This window comes from Cynocephalus volans, chromosome 3 (genome assembly GCF_027409185.1).
Source record: "Cynocephalus volans isolate mCynVol1 chromosome 3, mCynVol1.pri, whole genome shotgun sequence".
Classification (NCBI taxonomy): Eukaryota; Metazoa; Chordata; class Mammalia; order Dermoptera; family Cynocephalidae; genus Cynocephalus; species Cynocephalus volans.
In genome coordinates this window covers 96357240-96374546 of record NC_084462.1, presented here as the reverse complement: position 1 = coordinate 96374546, position 17307 = coordinate 96357240, and the positions used below count along the sequence as shown (strand labels likewise).

Below are 17307 nucleotides of genomic sequence, written 5' to 3'. Positions count from 1 at the left end.
TCCCACCTAGTACATGGAAACGCTTGCGTTCTTGAGACTTCACAAAGAGGGGGAGCTGGGTGATTGCTCAGGGGCTTCCCTCCCAACAACCCATGTCCAGTCCATGGTTTTTCAGAGAACCAGTTTGTCTCCAAGGCCCAGCCCCAGAATGACAAAGATCTCAGATGAATGTAAGCTCCACTAGGACTTTAAACTCCAACTTGTAAAAGTTTGGTCTTTCTCCCGGAATCTTTCCAAAATCTTACTGCCTACCACCTCCCTTTTTCCATCCTAGAATATTAGTTGAGTTTAATTTGTCTATGATGTCTCAGGATAATCATCCAGAACAGAAACTACTGAACGATACAACACATTCAAGTGCTACTGAGAACAAAGAGTCAGGCTTTTCCTATGCTTCCCTAGTTGGCAATGATCTTAAATTCTCCTCCTTTTATAGTTTTGCTATCACTTTCCTAGTCAGCCTCCACAAGACTCGCCAGATGCCAGCACTTCCCTAGAAGTGCTTCTCAACTGGTGTTTCTTTTCTGGTATGGTCTGGGAAAGAAAACAGCTAAGCTTGTTATAACTGTACCTTAAATGAGAGCATATAGTATAGGAAGGTATGGGGCTTCCTCTTACAGATAAAGTGAATGTGCTTAGTGGGCAGGGCATTTTGCTTCTCCCCAGGGCCCAGGACAGTGCACTAAAGAGCACACAATACATATCTGTTGAACAAAAGGGGAAAACATTCATTTGTTCTTAACCAAAACCCAATTAGAAAGCCTCTTCTATGTCAATTACTTCGGGCCCACTGAGGAGTAGAAGGAAGTGGGTGCTGTCCTGACTCTGGGAGACCTTATCATTATTTCACAATTTCCCCTTCTACCTGCTAATACCTCCTCTTGAAAAATGAAGTCTGGAAGAGGGAAGAAATTACAGTACTAAGGGCAGACTGCCAGGATAACCATAGTAGCAACTAAAATGTTGTCTCCCCCAACAGCCCACATCACAGAGGGGCAGAATGAGTAACAAATTAGCAGCCATCCAGCCCTTCCCCTGGAAGCTCCAAAACTGGTTCTACCACTTTCAGCAACCTAAGCCCAGAGCAGAGGAGGGGGCTGGGAGCTGGGTCTCCACCACCTCCACTGGGCTTTGCCCCAGGCACTCAGCAGGGCCTATGATAATCCATCTGCCTCCAGTTTCACCTCTTGAGGGGAAGAGACTCCTGACTCATCCAAAAAAGCAAGGCACTAAGGGGACCAATAAATAGAAAATAGCCATCATTAACTTAAAAGAAAGGTGCCTTACAAAGAAGGGATCATTATTTTTTAAAAGGCTGCTGTCCTTTCTTATAATAAAACTTGGAGCCAGGTAAGTAAGTGGTACAAATAATTAGGCTGTTCTCAAAAGCCAGGCTGACAGATTGGACTCAGATAAGGAGGACACATAGGGAGGCAGGTCTGTGTGACAATAGGTACTGCATGAACCATCCCGGGTGAATCAGCTAGAAATCCATTACCAGGCCCAGTTCTAGTAATGGGACCAGGCAATAATCACAACTTGGGCAGTCATTTTTCCCCAGGCCTCGGGGAGGCAGACTTCTCCTCCTCCCCTCACTAACAGGAACACCAGAGGTTATGTGACTGTCTGATGTCACAGGCAAGAAGTGAACCACAGAGCTCTGGGCATTTACCTAAAAGTCTCCTCTGCCTAAAAGATTGGTCACTTCCATTCCTTACAGCCTGTAGCCCATACTGAGACAACACTGCAAAGAAATTCCCAAATACCTGGGCACTGTAGAAACTGTGGGCTGCTCCCAAGACTTGGCACAGCAGGGAGCCAGCCACCCTCCAGACCATCCCATCAGTTCAATGCTCCCCAAATGTGTGGTGCTGGTGGTACCAAGATGATTCTGGGGGAACTGGACCTCATTCTAACATCTCTCTCAGGCTGCTAACCATGACCCATGGTCCAGACAGGGACAGGGACCTGTGCACCTGGAATATCTAGGACCTGGCCTGCTCCTCCCCAAATGTTGGCCCCTATGCCCCCTCTGGGCTCTGAGTCCTCAGCCCACCTGAGGTCGCTCTTTGGCTCCTCCCATTCCCCCATGATCTCACTTCTAGGTCCCCCCTTCCTTTAGCCCTCCCAGTACTCCCTCCTGGGCCTCAATCTATCCTGCCCTCCTCCTCAGCCTTCTTCCCCAAACTACTGTCCACCTGGAGACCAGTCTCCAGCCCTCCCACTCCTCCTCAGACACCATCCTTCTCTTAGGCCCTGCCTCCTCCCTCCCACTCTCACCCTAAGCACCCCTACCTATAGCAGGCTCAGATCCCCAAATCCTTTCCCACCTTCTTCTCTCAGGTTGTAGATTCCCACCCCCCAGATCTGCCAGAAACCCTGGGAAAGAAGTGAGTTGATTTAAAGAAAAATAGCGAAATAGCAGTACTCAGGAACAGGAGAAACAGTTTTTCTATTGGCTATGCAAAAAGAAAATATTTTGAATGCTGCCTTTGCTGAAATGGAAACTGTGCTGTGGTGGTTTTCTTGTTTGTTTGTTTGTTTGATTGGTTGGTTGTTTGTTTTAAAAGATGACCAGTAAGGGGATCTTAACCCTTGACTTGGTGGTGTCAGCAGCACGCTCTCCCAAGTGAGCTAACCGGCCATCCCTATATAGGGATCCGAACCCATAGGCCTTGGTGTTACCAGCACCGCACTCTCCCGAGTGAGCCACGGGCTGGCCCTGCTGTGGTAATTTTAACACAAATTTTAACACACTTCCTCAAGCTGTCCAGATCAGCTTAATACCTGCTGGGCTTACCCAACTCAGGCAGCTTTACTCACAGAGTGTCAGATCTCTATCTGTGTCACAGATGGAGTCATGAGGCTCTCTAGGGCCCACAGACCTGGCTTTTGTTGCCCTAATTGCTCCTCAGTGTGGGTCATGGAAAAAGCTCTGAAAGAGGAGTAGAAAATTCAGGTCTGGGCAGGGGCTCTGCATTTACTAGCCACCTTATGCTGGGGAAATCAATTAAACTCTTTGAGTCTTAGTTTTCTCATCTATAAATTGGAGCTAATAGTCCTTGTCTACCTCACAGGCTTGTTTTGAAGATCACATCAAATGAGATAATTTATGTGAAAGCACTTTGGTGTCATATAAATGTGAGGTATTATCTTGAATGTAAATGAATACCTTACAGCTTACAAGCACAAATGAATCATTCCTTTTGACTTAACAGGTAGCCAAGTAACTTCAAAAATCCAGAGCTTCAGCTAGAAGTGAGTTAACTATCAGAGAGATACCAAGAGGACCTGGAGACTGGCTTCTAGAACCACCTAGACGAACAACCATCTTCAAGTGAAACCAGGCTTGGTGCCCAACCTCAAGGCCTCAGTGCTTGGTCTGGGAATAAGAGGCTTTGGGAAAGGCTCCATTGGTGACAGTAGGCTGCGTCAGGTACACTTGAAATTCAGAAATGGCCCCAGATTCCCATAGAATCAAGTCCGACCTCCCTAGGGCCTATATGCCCAAACAGGCATTTTTCAGAGTTCTCTCCAGCGACATACTCAACAAACCCTAGGCGACGCCCCATCCCTTGTCATGCTAGGCACTTCTACACCCTCGTGCTCATGCTCCTCCTTCAAGCCCTTTCTGTCCTCTGTCCTCAAAACAGATTCTTCTTAAATTTGTAAGAAACAATGTTGATGCATCACATTCTAAGGTATCAGAGAAATATGTAGTTTAAATAAATGTATTAGCTAGCATACAGATAAAATAGCCTTTTCCTGAAAGTAATCTATGTGCTGTAATATAATCTCCCTCCCTGAAAATGTCAATATTAAGTTTCCCTAATAGTTTCACTGATAAATGGACTTAAAATCTGAGTCTTGAAAGAGCTGATCAAAATGCATTTTTAAGCACCTGGCTTCCCCAAGTAACATCTGCCAAGACAGAGTAAGCAACGTACTCTTCACAGGGCTTCGAGTGAAGCGCAAGGCTGCTACAAGCAGAAGAGAAAGACACATGTAAGCTGCACAGGAGTGAAAAGAATATTAAACTGGGGCTCCAGTCTGGGCCCAACGCTCACTCACTGGATGGTCTTTGGACAAGTTTCATCTCTCTGGACCTCCATCATCCTATCTATAAAATAAAGACAAAATGCCCATGAAGGTTCTTTCTAACTCTGCTGCAATATATTCTTTTCTCCCCTCAAGGTCTTACACAAAAATACCTCCTCAGGGAAGCCTTCCCTGATCCTGCCAATCAACTGAATCATGTCTTCCTCTTTATTCCTACAGCATTTTCCTTGTATACTTTTATTGAACCCCTTTCATTCTGCCTTAGAGTTCATCATACACCACACTGTGTGGGCTGTAAGAAAGCAGAAGTTATACTGTGTTCAGCTTTAAAGTCCCACCATGGCCATCTTGTCCATGGTGACATACTCCATTAACTTGTTGATTTGAACTAAATAGTGAACTCTGGTGACACTCAATTTTGTTCTACTTGATTCCCCACCTCCTTTCTACCCTGACCGGTGCCTCAATCGAGAATCACTGGACTGCTGTTAGGTGAATCAGCACTGATCTGTCAGGACCAGAATGAGTAAGAAGGAGTGAGAGACAGAAGACAACCTTGGACATAAGTTGAGGGTGATTTGTATTTGACTTCTAAGCTGACAGAAACAGCTAACTTGCAGTGAGCACTCACTCTGTGCCAGGAGCTGTGCTGAGTGCTTTACATTGGTCAATCCTCTCAACAATGCTATTAAGAAGGGACTATCTTCATTCCATTTTACAGACTGGGAAACCATGGCACTGAGAGGTTAAATATTTGCTCAAGGTCATAAACCACGTAAGTCATAAAGCCAGTATCCAGGCATTCTGACTCCAAAGTCCACTTTCTTAACTATCATTGCTAATAAGTACAAAGGTGATTATAAAGGCACATCTACAATTCCCAACATTAGTCAATGTTCTGCATTATGATTTCCACCTATTCTCAAAACATGGTAGATGGAACAATGAAAAATTCTTGGCCTTCCTTGTTAAGATTAGTTATGTGCAACCCTACAGTGACTGATTCTCTTCACTTTTGTATCCCTAGCACCAGGCTCAGAGTCTGGCACACAGTAGGCACTCAATAAAAATATCGAGTATGAGAAATGTTTCTACCATACTCTAAAACACACATGGAGAAAGGGAAAGGAAATGTAATGAAGGTTCAGTGTGTGCCTGAACACAGTGAACCACAAGCAGTGAAACAGGCGACCTCCTGCCTACTTGGTGGGAGTATAAGTCAGTATGAACCTTCTGAAAGGCAATTTTGCATTATAAATCAAAAGCTTGTAAATATACTTACTTTTGGTCTAGTAATTTCATTTTGCCATAAAATATTACTGCTTAAGAAAATAATAATGCATATTCATTCAATCATGGATTGAATCAAACAGGGATTTATTGAGCATCTGTCAAGGGCTAGGCACTGTTCTAGGTGCTAGAGACATAGCAAAGGAAGTCCCTCCCTTCCTGGATTTTTTACATTCTAATGGGGGATACCAATGGTAAGCAAATAAGTATGTAGTATAATGTGTAGCAGTGAGATCTACTAAGAAATAAACAGCAGAATAAGGGTGTAGAGACAGCTAATTGAAATAGCTGGTCAAGGAAAGCCTCTTTGAGGGGTGATATTTGAATGGAAATCTGACTAAGGTATGGAAGTGAGATATACACCTGCTCAGAGAAAGAATGTTCTAGCAGAAGTATTAGCAAGTGTAAAGACACTGAAGCAGGAATGTGTTAGGTGAGTTTAAAAAAAAAATCACAAGAGGTCCATTTCACAACCATTAGGATGGTTATTATCCAAAAAATAGAAAATAACAAGTGTGGGTGAGGATGGGAAAAAATTGGAACCCTTATACATTGCTGGTGGGAAGGTTAAATGACACAACCATTGTGGAAGATGGTATGGCAGTTCCTCAAACATTGACCATAGAATTACCATATGATTCAGCAATTCTACTTCTGGGTATATACTTAGAAGAATTTTAAGTAAGAATTCAAACAGATTTGTATGCCAATGTTTACAGCAGCATTACTTACAACAGCCAGAAGGTAAAAACAACCCAAATGTCCATTGACAAATGAAGGGATAAATAAAATGTGGTACGTGCACACAATGGAATATTATTCAGCCTTAAAAAGGAAAGAAAGCCTGACCCATGCTATAACATGGATGAACCTTGAAAACATTGTTACATGAAATAAGACAGACACAAAAGGAAAAATATTGTATGATTCCACTCATAAGCAATACATAGAATAGTCAAATTCATATAGAAGAAGAAAGCAGAATAGTGGTTGCCAGGAGCTTGGGGGAGGAGGAAATGGGGAGGTATTGGTAATTGGGTACAGAATTTCAGTTTGGTTTTTTTTTTTTTTTTAAAAGATGACCGGTAAGGGGATCTTAACCCTCGACTTGGTGTTGTCAGCACCACGCTCAGCCAGTGAGCGAACCGGCCATCCGTATATGGGATCCGAACCCGGGGCCTTGGTGTTATCAGCACCGCACTCTCCCGAGTGAGCCACGGGCCGGCCCAGAATTTCAGTTTGGAATGATGGAAAAGTTCTGGAGATATATGGTCGTGATAGCTGCATAATAATGTGAATGTAATTAATGCCATTGAATTGTATACTCAAAAAGGATTTGGTCAAGGGTTGGCATCCCCATATTGGCCAGTCACCAAAAAATTTTTTTAAAAGGATTAAAATGGTAAATTTTTTTTTTTTTTTTTTTTTAAAAGATGACCGGTAAGGGGATCTTAACCCTTTGACTTGGTGTTGTCAGCACCACGCTCAGCCAGTGAGCAAACCGGCCATCCGTATATGGGATCCGAACCCGGGGCCTTGGCGCTATCAGCACCGCACTCTACCGAGTGAGCCACGGGCCGGCCCAAAATGGTAAATTTTTTATGTATGTATGTTTACAACAATTTTTTTTTTTTTAAATCCCAGGAGGACTAAGGTGGCTGGAGCACAATGAGCAAAGGGGAGAATGGGAGGGACTGTGCAGGATATGCAATAAGGGACTTGTGAGCCAAGGGAAGGATTTCTAATTTCATTCTAAGACTGATGAGAAGCCACTGGGGAGTTGTGACCAGAGGTGACAAAATCTGATTTACATTCTAAAGGCTCACTCTGGATGCTGTGTGAAGAGGATCAAGGGAGCAAGAACAGAAATAGAGAAAGGGTTAGAGGGCCACTGCACTCACCCAGGTAATTCCTGAGATTACTTCAAATCTCTCTTGAGGGTTTGCAAATGGCCAAAAAAAAAAAATCACGACCTACTCTGCATCTTGGCAGGCCTCGGTGCCATGCCCAGTGAGTGTGTGTGTAAGAATGTGGGGGTCATTTCTTCAGGCTCTAGCAGGAGGTCTTCTCTCTCTGCAGGAGCACTTCCACCCCAAACCTATGCCCTAAATGAAAACAACCCCTTGCCCTGCCTGTCTCCTAGAGGGTTGGACAGAGAACAACAATCGTTGATTGTGTAAATTCCCAGGAATGGTGGTTTTTAGTCCACTTCTGGGCCTCCCAGATTTGTTGTGATAACAGGGAAAAACTTGCAGAAAGGGTAGTTCCATGTATAGAAACGTAGAGTTGGACTTATCCCTAACTCTAAAAGGAGTTAGCAAATTTTTCCGTAAAGGGCCAAAGAATAAAAATTTTAGGGGGCCACATATGGTGTTTGTCACACATTGTTCTTTGTTTTTTTGTTTGTTTCAGTTGCTAGATTATAGTAATCTACGTTTAATTACCATATGGGTCATATGGTAATTGCTGGATCATATGGTAATTCTATGTTTAATTTTTTGAGGAATTACCATACTGTTTTAATAGAAGCTGCACCACCAGCAATACACAAGGGTTCTAATTTCTCTACCTCCTCACCAACACTTATTTTCTGCTTTTTTTTTTTTTCCCTCATAATAGCTATCCTAATGGACGTGAAGTTGTATCTCATGGTGGTTTTGATTTGCATTTACCTAATGACTAGTAAAGTTGAGCATCTTTTCAGGGGTTTATTGGGCATTTGTATATCTTCTTTGGAGAAATTTTTCTTTGTCCTTTTTTTTTTTTTTGGCAGCTGGCTAGTATGAGGATTCAAACCTTTGACCTTGGTGTATACAACACCTCCCTCTACCAACTGAGCTAACCAGCTAGCCCATTTACCTATTTTTAAATTGAATTGTTTGTTCTTTTGTTGTTGAGTAGTGTTTGTTTATTACAATTCTTTAAACATGTAAAGTCCATTCTTAGTGCATGGGCCATTTAAAAAAAGGTCATGGGCCATTGCCTGAAACCATAGTCTGCCCTCCCTCCTTCATTTTTCGCTTGGGAAAAGTCAGGCCCTGAGAGAGGAAGTAATTGCCCTAGGACTCCTGATTCTCAAGTCAAGCTGTTGTAGCTGCTACTTCATTCATTCAACAAATACTGAAAGCCTGCTATATGCCAGTCACCAGATAAGGGGCTGCTACAGAAGTGAATGGATCAGATCTGCTCCTCAGATGTAGGAGTACAGAGGGGAGTAAGGCACCAGACAAATAATCACACAGATGAATACATAATTACAAATTGAAATAAGTGCTGGAAAGGAGAACCAGCTGGTATGAGAGAGAATAACAGGCAAAGTCTCTATGAGTGTGCCATTTAACTGAGTTCTGAAGAATAATTAAAACTAACCCAAACTAACAGGACAGGAAAAGCATTCCTGGCAGAGGGAACAGCATGTATGAAGGGGTAAGAAATTCTATCGAGTATTTTATTAAAAGTGCTAAATAGGGTCTTAAGGCAGTACCAAGATCATTCCATTTTGGGCCAAGCCCGTGGCGCACCCTAGGAATGGCCGGTGCACTCACTGGCTGAGTGCCGGTCACGAAAAGGACAAAAAAAAAAAAAAAAAAAAGATCATTCCATTTTGTGTGAGGAGCAATAGATTAGAATAGAATAGATTGGAAGGAGAGAAAGTTGGCAGGCTACTCCAAACATTCAGTTGGAAGTCGATGGGGGCTTGGGCTGGTGTGGTGGTGGTGGAAACGGAGATAATGAACAGGTTTGAGAATTATCTAGGAAGTTGACTCATTAGGACCTTGTGATGGACTAGATGGCAGGGGTAAGAGGACAGAGAGGTATCAGGAATGTCCTTGATGATAATACCAAGTTCCAGGGTTCAATCGTTTGTACAGGCCAGCCTCAAAAAAAAACCCCAAAACAAACAAACAAACAAAAACCCCCAGACACAACAACAACGACAAAAGAATGTCTCCAGGTTAATGAGCTAAAATGGAAAAGAAAACAGAGACAGCAGGGTCATAGGTCGCACCGCGAGAGGGCATGAGCAAGAAGCGAAGGCGCCTTGGGATCTGACCATTCTTCCGTCCTAGGCTCTAGGTGGAGTTTAATTAGCCTGCAGGAGAGACTGAAAAGAAGCAACTCCAGCCACGCTCAAGAAAGAAGCGGAATCGGAAGGTGAGACTGCGCAGGCGCAGAGAAGAGTTAGCTAAGTTTCCTTCCCAGGCTCACCCTGCGGCCTCTCTCTGACAGAGCCACAGGGAGAGCACAGACACCCGGCGCGAAGAGCCCTCTGTGCCCACCTTCTGAGGCCGTCGGGCCGCCCCTCTTGCCCAGCCCAGAGTCCAGCAGAACCTGGAGGGCGGTGCCAGCCGCAGGCGAGGCGTCGGGACAGGAAGGGCCGCCAGGCTGCTCAGGACCAGCCTTCCTCGCCACCATTCTCACCTCTTTGTCCGCCGCCTTCTCTTCGATGCCTAGCAGTGCGTACAGGTCCATCTGTAAGAGCTCCTTGGTCACCGCCATGGTTCCAACCTGACTAGCTTCGTACTACAACTTCCAGGAGTCTAAGCGTGCATGCGGACGCCGGCCCGGAACCGGCCGACTGGCGCTTGGCCCCCTGGGAATCGTGGTGCTGTGTGTGAGGTTTGACTGACTCTGAGGGAGGCGGGCAGTAGTGAATGAACTACGACTCCCAGCAGCCCCAGCTTCCGCCGCAGCCTCTCCAGCCACAGGCCGCAGCGGAACGCGCGAGTGGGCGTGGAGGGCGGGGTGGGGTGGGAGTCCAAGGGGCTGTGGACCTGGTCGGCGTGATTTCAGCTCTGCCGGATCCTACCGCGCTGGAGCCACGATGGAGAGTAGGTGCTACGGCTGCGCTGTCAAGTTCACTCTCTTCAAGAAGGAGGCGAGTCTTCTCTCCCGAGGGCTAGAGGGCCAGGGAGGACGCGGCATGGAGGGAAAAGCACGCGACTGGTAGTCCGACGACTTGGTTTTACGGCCGCTTTCTAGCTGTATGGTTTTGATGAAGCCATTGAGCCTGTTTCCTTTTCTGTAAAATGGGACTAATACTCCCTTGCTCTCGGGGTTGATGTGAGGGTCCAGTGAGGTTCTGAAGGTTAAAGTTTTCTGTAAGCTCTAAAGCGCGCTACTGTTGGTTTAGGAAAGCTACGCTTTTCTGTCAGCCCAGTGTAGCAACTGGCTGTTTCACCCTGCTCCTCCGCAGCCCGGTCTTATTTAATACCCTGTGACAACTGTCCATCACACTGTGCCCGTTACTCTCTCTGCTCTCAAACCTTCCGCATCCTGCAGGCTGCCCTTACCCAGGTCTCTTGGATTAAATTACCATACTTCCCCCTACTCCCAGGGCTCATGCATAGGCTCCTGTGTCCTCAGCACAGATCTGCCAAGTTCCCCTGGTAAACTGCAAGCTTTCTCTGCCTCATTTGTGACCAGGGCATCTGACAAGGAGATGATGAGAACCAGATGGGATGAATTAACGGCACGTTGGGAGGCAGGACGTATAGCACTTAGAAACTTGGATTTTGGAGTCAGGGTTCAGATTTGAGCTCTGCTGTCTTATTAACGGGGTGACTTTGGGAAGTCATGTAACTTCTTTGGCCCTCTCTAAAAAAGGGATAATAATGGAATAATGGTGGGCATCAGGATTAAGTAAGATAATGTGTGTAAATTGTGAGGACGAAATCAGATGATGAATGCTAAGTACTGAGTTTAGTGCCTGGCACACAGTAAGTGCATAATAAACAGAAGCTATTGTTATCATCCCATCCTGAGCCAAGCCGCTCTCCATCTCTGCCAGAGCAGAGAAGGCATGGACTCTGCATTCTCTGATTCTCCTTTGTTGAAGAGTCAGTGACCTGAAGCAGAGGCTTTACCTATCTGTCTTCTACACCCCTGTGTCGGGGAATTGAAAACAGGGTAGAAAGGATGGAATTTTGCATGAAGCTTCATTCAGTTTGAATAAGAGATTGGAAATGGAGGAATTGCTTCACCTCCGCCCGTCTCTCCCTAGGCCTTAGGGTCCCCACTCCTCTTCCTCCTCCCAGCAGCTGGTCACAACTTCAGTGTCTTCTCTCTGTGTTCTCGGAGGGTCCCAAGGAGGAACCCACAGGGACGGGTTAGAAGTGGATCCTCCTGCTTCATGTTTCTTATAGTACGGCTGTAAGAATTGTGGTCTGGCCTTCTGTTCCGGCTGCCTTAGCTTCAGTGCAGTGGTGCCTCAGACTGGGAACACCCAACAGAAAGTCTGCAAGCAGTGCTATGAGGTCCTGACCAGGTGAGAGGCAGGCGTGGGTGAGGGTTCAGCCAATATGGCAGTGGGCATCTGGCCAGCTCTCGCAGCCTTGTGCTCTGTGGCTTGAGGTCAGCCTAGGAAGTGTTTGGGGTGGGGGTCACTGACTGATGGGATCACAGGACTCCTGACACTGGATGTCTTCTCTATAGAGGATCTTCTCCAGCCAATGCCTCCAAGTGGTCACCACCTCAGAACTATAAGAAGTAAGTGCCGAAGAGAAAGTGACAAATAGGGATGGGGAAAGGACAGGGAAGCCATAGGGTAAGACTCTCTTCCTAGCTTCTAGATCAAATGAGCGCAGAGTCAGAATACCCATCTGTCAGGCTCCTGATGGCCCTTTTGGGCTCTGAAAGCTGGTCAGCTGGGTTGGGCTGCAGGGTGACATGACTGAGGGCAACAGAAGATTGCCCCTTGGAGGGCTCTCTAGATACCCAGAAATTATTCAAATGGGAAAGTGAGTGGGTGCCTTCATCCCGCTTCTGCCTTATTCAAGAGCGACTATCTCATATCTTGCCAGGCGTGTGGCAGCTTTGGAAACCAAGCAGAAGTCCAGCACTTCCTGGAGCCAGGGACTAACCCAACAAGACCAGGTCATTGCTCAGCGTCTAGCACGGCTCCGCCAGGAGAACAAGCCCAGTGAGTGGGGGCAGGCACAGTGGCTTAAAACACACAGTCCAGGGCTTCTGGGACTGGGATTCCTCTGGCCCTTATGAGGCTACCCTATGCCAATTGCAGAGTCAGTGCCCTCACAGGCAGAGATAGAAGCACGGCTGGCTGCACTTAGGGATGAACCTCAGGGTTCTATCCCTTCCACCCAGGAGATGGAGAGACGACTTGCTGCATTGCAGGGCAGAGTTCCTCCTCAGACCCACCAGCCGGTGAGTGCTATGGCTTGAGAGAAAGGGGTTCATAGGGCAAGGACCTGGCAAAAGCCCAAATATGTGTACAGTTATATACTTTGCAGGAGTTGGCAAGGCCTCCCACCCTTTTTCTTTTGCAGCTGGCCAGTATGGGGATCCAAACCCTTGACCTTGGTATTATAATACCGTGCTCTAATCAACTGAGCTAAATGGCTAGCCCAGACTTCCCACCCTTAGCTCCCGATCCTCAGGCCTACTGCTAGGCCAAGGAATGAAGGACAAGCAGCAGGATTGGGTGGGGCAGGAAAGAGTGGACCCCCAGTCCTACTGGGGACTGCCAGACCTACTTGATTATGTGGGCCCTGGATACATCCCCTTTCCCCAGACTTTGAGAAGTCCTCAGCATCCACCCGACCTAGACTGCTTCTGGGCCTTATGGTGTGGCTTTCTCCCCTACTCCTGCTCCCCACTGAGGTTCCCTCCTCTGGACAGGCACATCAGACACCAGATACCAGGACCCAAGCACAGCAGACACAGGATCTGCTAACACAGCTGGCAGCTGAGGTGGCTATTGATGACAGCTGGGAACGAGCAGGCACAGGTAACCCCTCCACTTAGCTCCCCCAGAGACCTGCCCTACCTTTTTCCCCCAGATGGGAGAGGTTTTGCTCTCTACCCTCTGGCAGATGAGTGTAAATTAGAATAATCAACATTATAAGAGCTACCGTTTATTGAGTGCTTCCTCTAAAGGGAGCCAGTGTAAGCTTAGTGGTTAGGTGTGTGGGCTTTAGAATTCAACAGTGGTTCCCAGTTCTGCCACTTACTAGCTCTGTGACCCTGGGCAAGTTACTTGACCTAAGTCATACTTTTCTCACCTGTAAAATGGAGGTGTGTATGGTAAAACCTACCTCATGGGGAAGTTATGAGGAGTAAATGAGATAATCTAATTAGCGCTTGGGAACTTACCTGGTCATAATAAGTGCTCAGTGAATGTTTTCTGCAGTGATGATTATTATAATGATCAGGAGGAAGAAGAAGTTATTTAAATCTAAATTTAATTGAAATTAAATAAAATTTAAAATTCATTTGCTTAGTGGTACTAGCCACATTCAAGTGCTTAATAGCCACATGGGCTCATGGCTACCATCGTGGAAAGCACATACATAGAACATGATATGGAATGTTTCAATCGTAATAGAAAATTACATTGGACAGTGCTGTTTGAAGCCTTCAGAGCAGTGATTCTCAACCAGGGATGATTTTGCCTCACCCCTTCCCCCTGGCCCCCAGAGTACTTTTGACAATGTGTGAAGTCTTTTTGGTTGTTACAATTCAGAGGGTACTACTGGCATCCAGAGGGTAGAAAACAGGGATGCTGCTAAACATCCTACAATGCACAGGATAGCTCCCCACAACAAAGAGTTATCTAAAGTGTCAACAGAACTAAGATTGAGAAACCCTGCTTTAGAGACACAATCTCATTTAATATCCTAAATAATCCTGAGGTATATACTATTGTTATCCTTCTTTATAAATGAGGGAACTGAGGCTTGGTGAGCTTAAGGAACTTGACTAAGGTCACACAGCTGTTAAGTGGCAGAGCTGGAACTTGAACCCAAAGAAACTCGAAGCTGAAAGTGCCCACGTCAGAGCCACACCCACTCTGGTAAAATTCTTCCCACCCAGTGATACACAAGATCTCAGCTTCCTTCATGTACTCTCTGTGCTACATCCATGAAATGCAAATTCCAGCCCGGAAAGACAAAGAGACTGAGCCTTGGCCTCCCATATCCTGATCCTTAGGGCAGTGATTCCCAAACGGCAAACCGTGGGACACCCACTTTAAGGGCAGCATGTTAAAATATCAGGTGGGTGGGGATGTATGTGGTTGAAAAAGACATAGATAAAAAAAGATAACTAGATTTTCACATGTGGAACAATGGAGGAAATACTAATTTTATTTGTGATATAAACCGTAAGCACTAGTGCTGAGCAAAAAAGGTGATGATCTTTGGTTAAAAAATAGTTGAGAAATAGGGCCGGCCCGTGGCTCACTTGGGAGAGTGTGGTGCTGATAACACCAAGGCCACGGGTTCAGATCTTTATATAGGTATGGCCAGTTAGCTCACTTGGGAGAGCGTAATGCTGACAACACCAAGTCAAGGGTTAAGATCCCCTTACCGGTCATCTTTAAAAAAAAAAAAAAAAGTTGAGAAATGAGCTCGGTGGCTTCTGAGGAGAGATCTTGGAATGTCTCTGCCTCCCTAACTGTATTACCCCTTCCAGCTGCCTCTCTCCAGAATGACCTCAACCAGGGTGGCCCAGGGAGCCAGAGCACTAATTCCAAGGAGCAGACTAGCTGGTCTGTGGAGGAGGAGAAGAGCAGGCTGCTGGCTGAGGCAGCGGTTGAACTGCGAGAGGAAAACACAAGGCAGGAGCGAATCCTGGCCCTGGCCAAGCGGCTGGCCGTGCTGCGGGGACAGGACCCCGATAGAGGTAAAGGCTGGGGAACTGCCACTCACTCATGACCGTTGTTCAAGGCCTCTCCAAGCCAAGTTTTCCCTGCCAGGGCTGAGTCAGATGCTGGGATCCCTGTGCCCAGAGATCTGTCGAGCCTTGCCCAGAGCCATGAGGAGGTACTGCGGTGGGTGAGGAATCAGTGGCAGCTGTCAGGAGGCAGGGGGACTTTCAGTCCGTTTGGGCACACTGAGGCTTCTGTTCCCCCCGCCCCCCTCAGGACTTCAGTGATGGCCCTGCCCCGCATGGGTGGGGCAGGGAGGGACAGGGTTTGATCAGAGTGGATGAAGAAGCTTCTCAGCTCTGGAACAAGTGCCCCTGGAACCAGTTCCCCAGTTCCAGGAGGCAAGGCGACAGCCATTCAGGTGAAATCTCTCCTCCTTACTCCTCCTTCCCCTGTTCTCATCTCTCCCTCTTCAAGTGACCCTCCAGGACTATCGCCTTCCAGACAGTGATGACGATGATGATGAGGAGACAGCCATCCAGAGAGTCCTGCAGCAGGTGGGCCCTGGCTTACCCACCTGACCACCTCTTGTGCTGTCTCTGCCTCATTGCCCCACCACCTGCCTGGCACTGTTCACCCTACCTCCACTCTAGGGCTCCTGTTCTAGTTGGGGCCCCACTGTCCCTGTGACCCAGACCTGCCCCCTGGTCTCCTGAGTTGGGGAATCATCAGCCACAGGCAACAGGTGAAAGATGAATTGAGAAGCTGAAACCACAGAGTATAGAAATACTGGGAGAGGGGCCCTGGGCCTGGAGCAGGGAGTGGCACCTCTTCACCCTGTCCACAGCTCACTGAGGAAGCTGCCCTGGATGAGGCAAGTGGCTATAACATCCCTATGGAGCCGGCTCCCCAACCCCGGGCCCAACCCTGCAGGGCAGAGCCTGAGGTGAGAAAAGCCCCAGACACAGACACAGCCTTCTCCCTGCCTGGCTGACTGCTCCTGCAGCAGCCCCCAGACCCCATCAGGTACCTTACTTCCCCATTCCTCTCTGGCCCCTGAAGGCCCAGGACATGGCCCTCAGGATGGGGGCTGAGGAAGAGGAGCTCCCCTGGTGCTGCATCTGCAATGAGGACGCCACCCTGCGCTGTGCTGGCTGTGACGGAGACCTCTATTGTGCCCGCTGCTTCCGGTGGGTGCAGGTAGAATGTTCTGTGGGAGAGTTTGAGGGTTGCCGGGGATCCCTGACCCACATCCCTTTGCTCCACAGAGAGGGCCATGATACCTTTGAACTTAAAGAGCACCAGACATCTGCCTACCGCCCCCCACGTGCAGGCCAAGAGCACTGAGGAAACCCTGTTCCTGGAAAGGCAGTCCTACAGGCAGTCCCCCAGGATGGGGCACCTCACTCTGGGCCCAGCCTCAGGGCATCTGATGGGAGAGCATTTCAGACTATACTGATGATGGATACTCTTCTTCCTGAGCCTTGCTGTCTCTGGAAAGTTCTCCATTCATTTGATGAAAGTCATCATCAAAGATGATGACCGGAAGAGCCAGAGGGAAGGAGTAGGGGCCCTCCTACTAGAAAAGAATCCCAGATTGGAAGTGAGAGGCATGATGGGAAAGACCAGACTGAATCTAAGGATGAGCCCTGTAATCCAGCTCCAGGTCCAGGATCCTGTCTTGGCACTGAGTGGATCTAATAAACTATGTTGATTCATTGGGCCCAGCGTGTCTTTTCTCTTGAACCTTGTGGGCCCTGAGCCTGGGCCCTGTGAGAGATGGCAAGAGCAGAGGAGGGTATAAGTGCAGCCCTGTAGAATGAGAGAAAAGGTTGAGCCATTCTGTAAGCTTCTCCAGGCAGAAACAATCCCACCCATCCTGGTGGCCTCGTACAAAATCAGCATGAATATTCTCAACTGAACTGTGCTTCCTGCTGTGGGCAGCCTAGGTTAGCCACCAGGCACCACCATCTTGGATCTCTTAACCTCTATAATATTCAAACAATGCACGCAGGAACAATACATACATAACCTGCTTCCTGCCTTACTTGAAAAAGACCCCACCTCCCAGGGCTTCTGTCCCAACCTGCCTGCCATTTAGACCTGTTATCTGTCTTCCAGCAACTCCCCTGACCCAGCCCCTGGCCTCCCAGCCTATACCTTTACACACCTCTGCATAGCCTCTGCTTTTTCTCTTCCTGCCTCTGGCTAGAACCAACTCAAGAAAGAGTCCTCAGCCTGAGGCCTCTTGCATCGTTTGTGGGTGGAAGAGGGTTTAGTGTCTCTGAAGCCACCAGATCCAGCTAGGTTTTTCCTATTACCTCCCCTCTGGAATTTCAAACTAATCTTCG

The 17307-nt window shown here is 47.3% G+C and overlaps 2 protein-coding genes across 2 annotated transcripts in view; one reads left to right on the top strand and one right to left on the bottom strand.

The window, feature by feature from the left end:
• The window catches only part of DNAJC17 (DnaJ heat shock protein family (Hsp40) member C17), a 30153-nt gene extending 20213 nt beyond the window's left edge, over positions 1-9940 (bottom strand). The window contains exon 1 of the mRNA XM_063088794.1: positions 9772-9940. Within this exon, the coding sequence (XP_062944864.1) occupies positions 9772-9849 (78 nt within the window). The 5' untranslated portion in view covers positions 9850-9940. The remainder of the gene's footprint in view (positions 1-9771) is intronic.
• A 169-nt stretch (positions 9941-10109) lies between these two features.
• On the top strand, positions 10110-16679 carry ZFYVE19 (zinc finger FYVE-type containing 19). Its single transcript, XM_063088793.1, has 11 exons — positions 10110-10228; positions 11496-11617; positions 11785-11838; positions 12153-12271; positions 12371-12513; positions 12988-13096; positions 14782-14991; positions 15434-15513; positions 15804-15902; positions 16019-16146; positions 16225-16679. The coding sequence occupies exons 1-11, from the start codon at positions 10175-10177 to the stop codon at positions 16301-16303; spliced, it is 1197 nt and encodes a 398-aa protein (XP_062944863.1). The 5' UTR covers positions 10110-10174; the 3' UTR covers positions 16304-16679.
• The last annotated feature ends 628 nt before the right edge of the window (positions 16680-17307 follow it).

Coding starts and splice junctions, on each gene's coding strand:
- ZFYVE19 (XM_063088793.1), top strand. CDS start 10,175: ATGGAGAGTAGGTGCTACGGCTGCGCTGTCAAGTTCACTCTCTTCAAG. Junction 11,839..12,152: donor CCACCTCAGAACTATAAGAA/GTAAGTGCCGAA, acceptor ATATCTTGCCAG/GCGTGTGGCAGCTTTGGAAA. Junction 12,272..12,370: donor CCGCCAGGAGAACAAGCCCA/GTGAGTGGGGGC, acceptor TGCCAATTGCAG/AGTCAGTGCCCTCACAGGCA.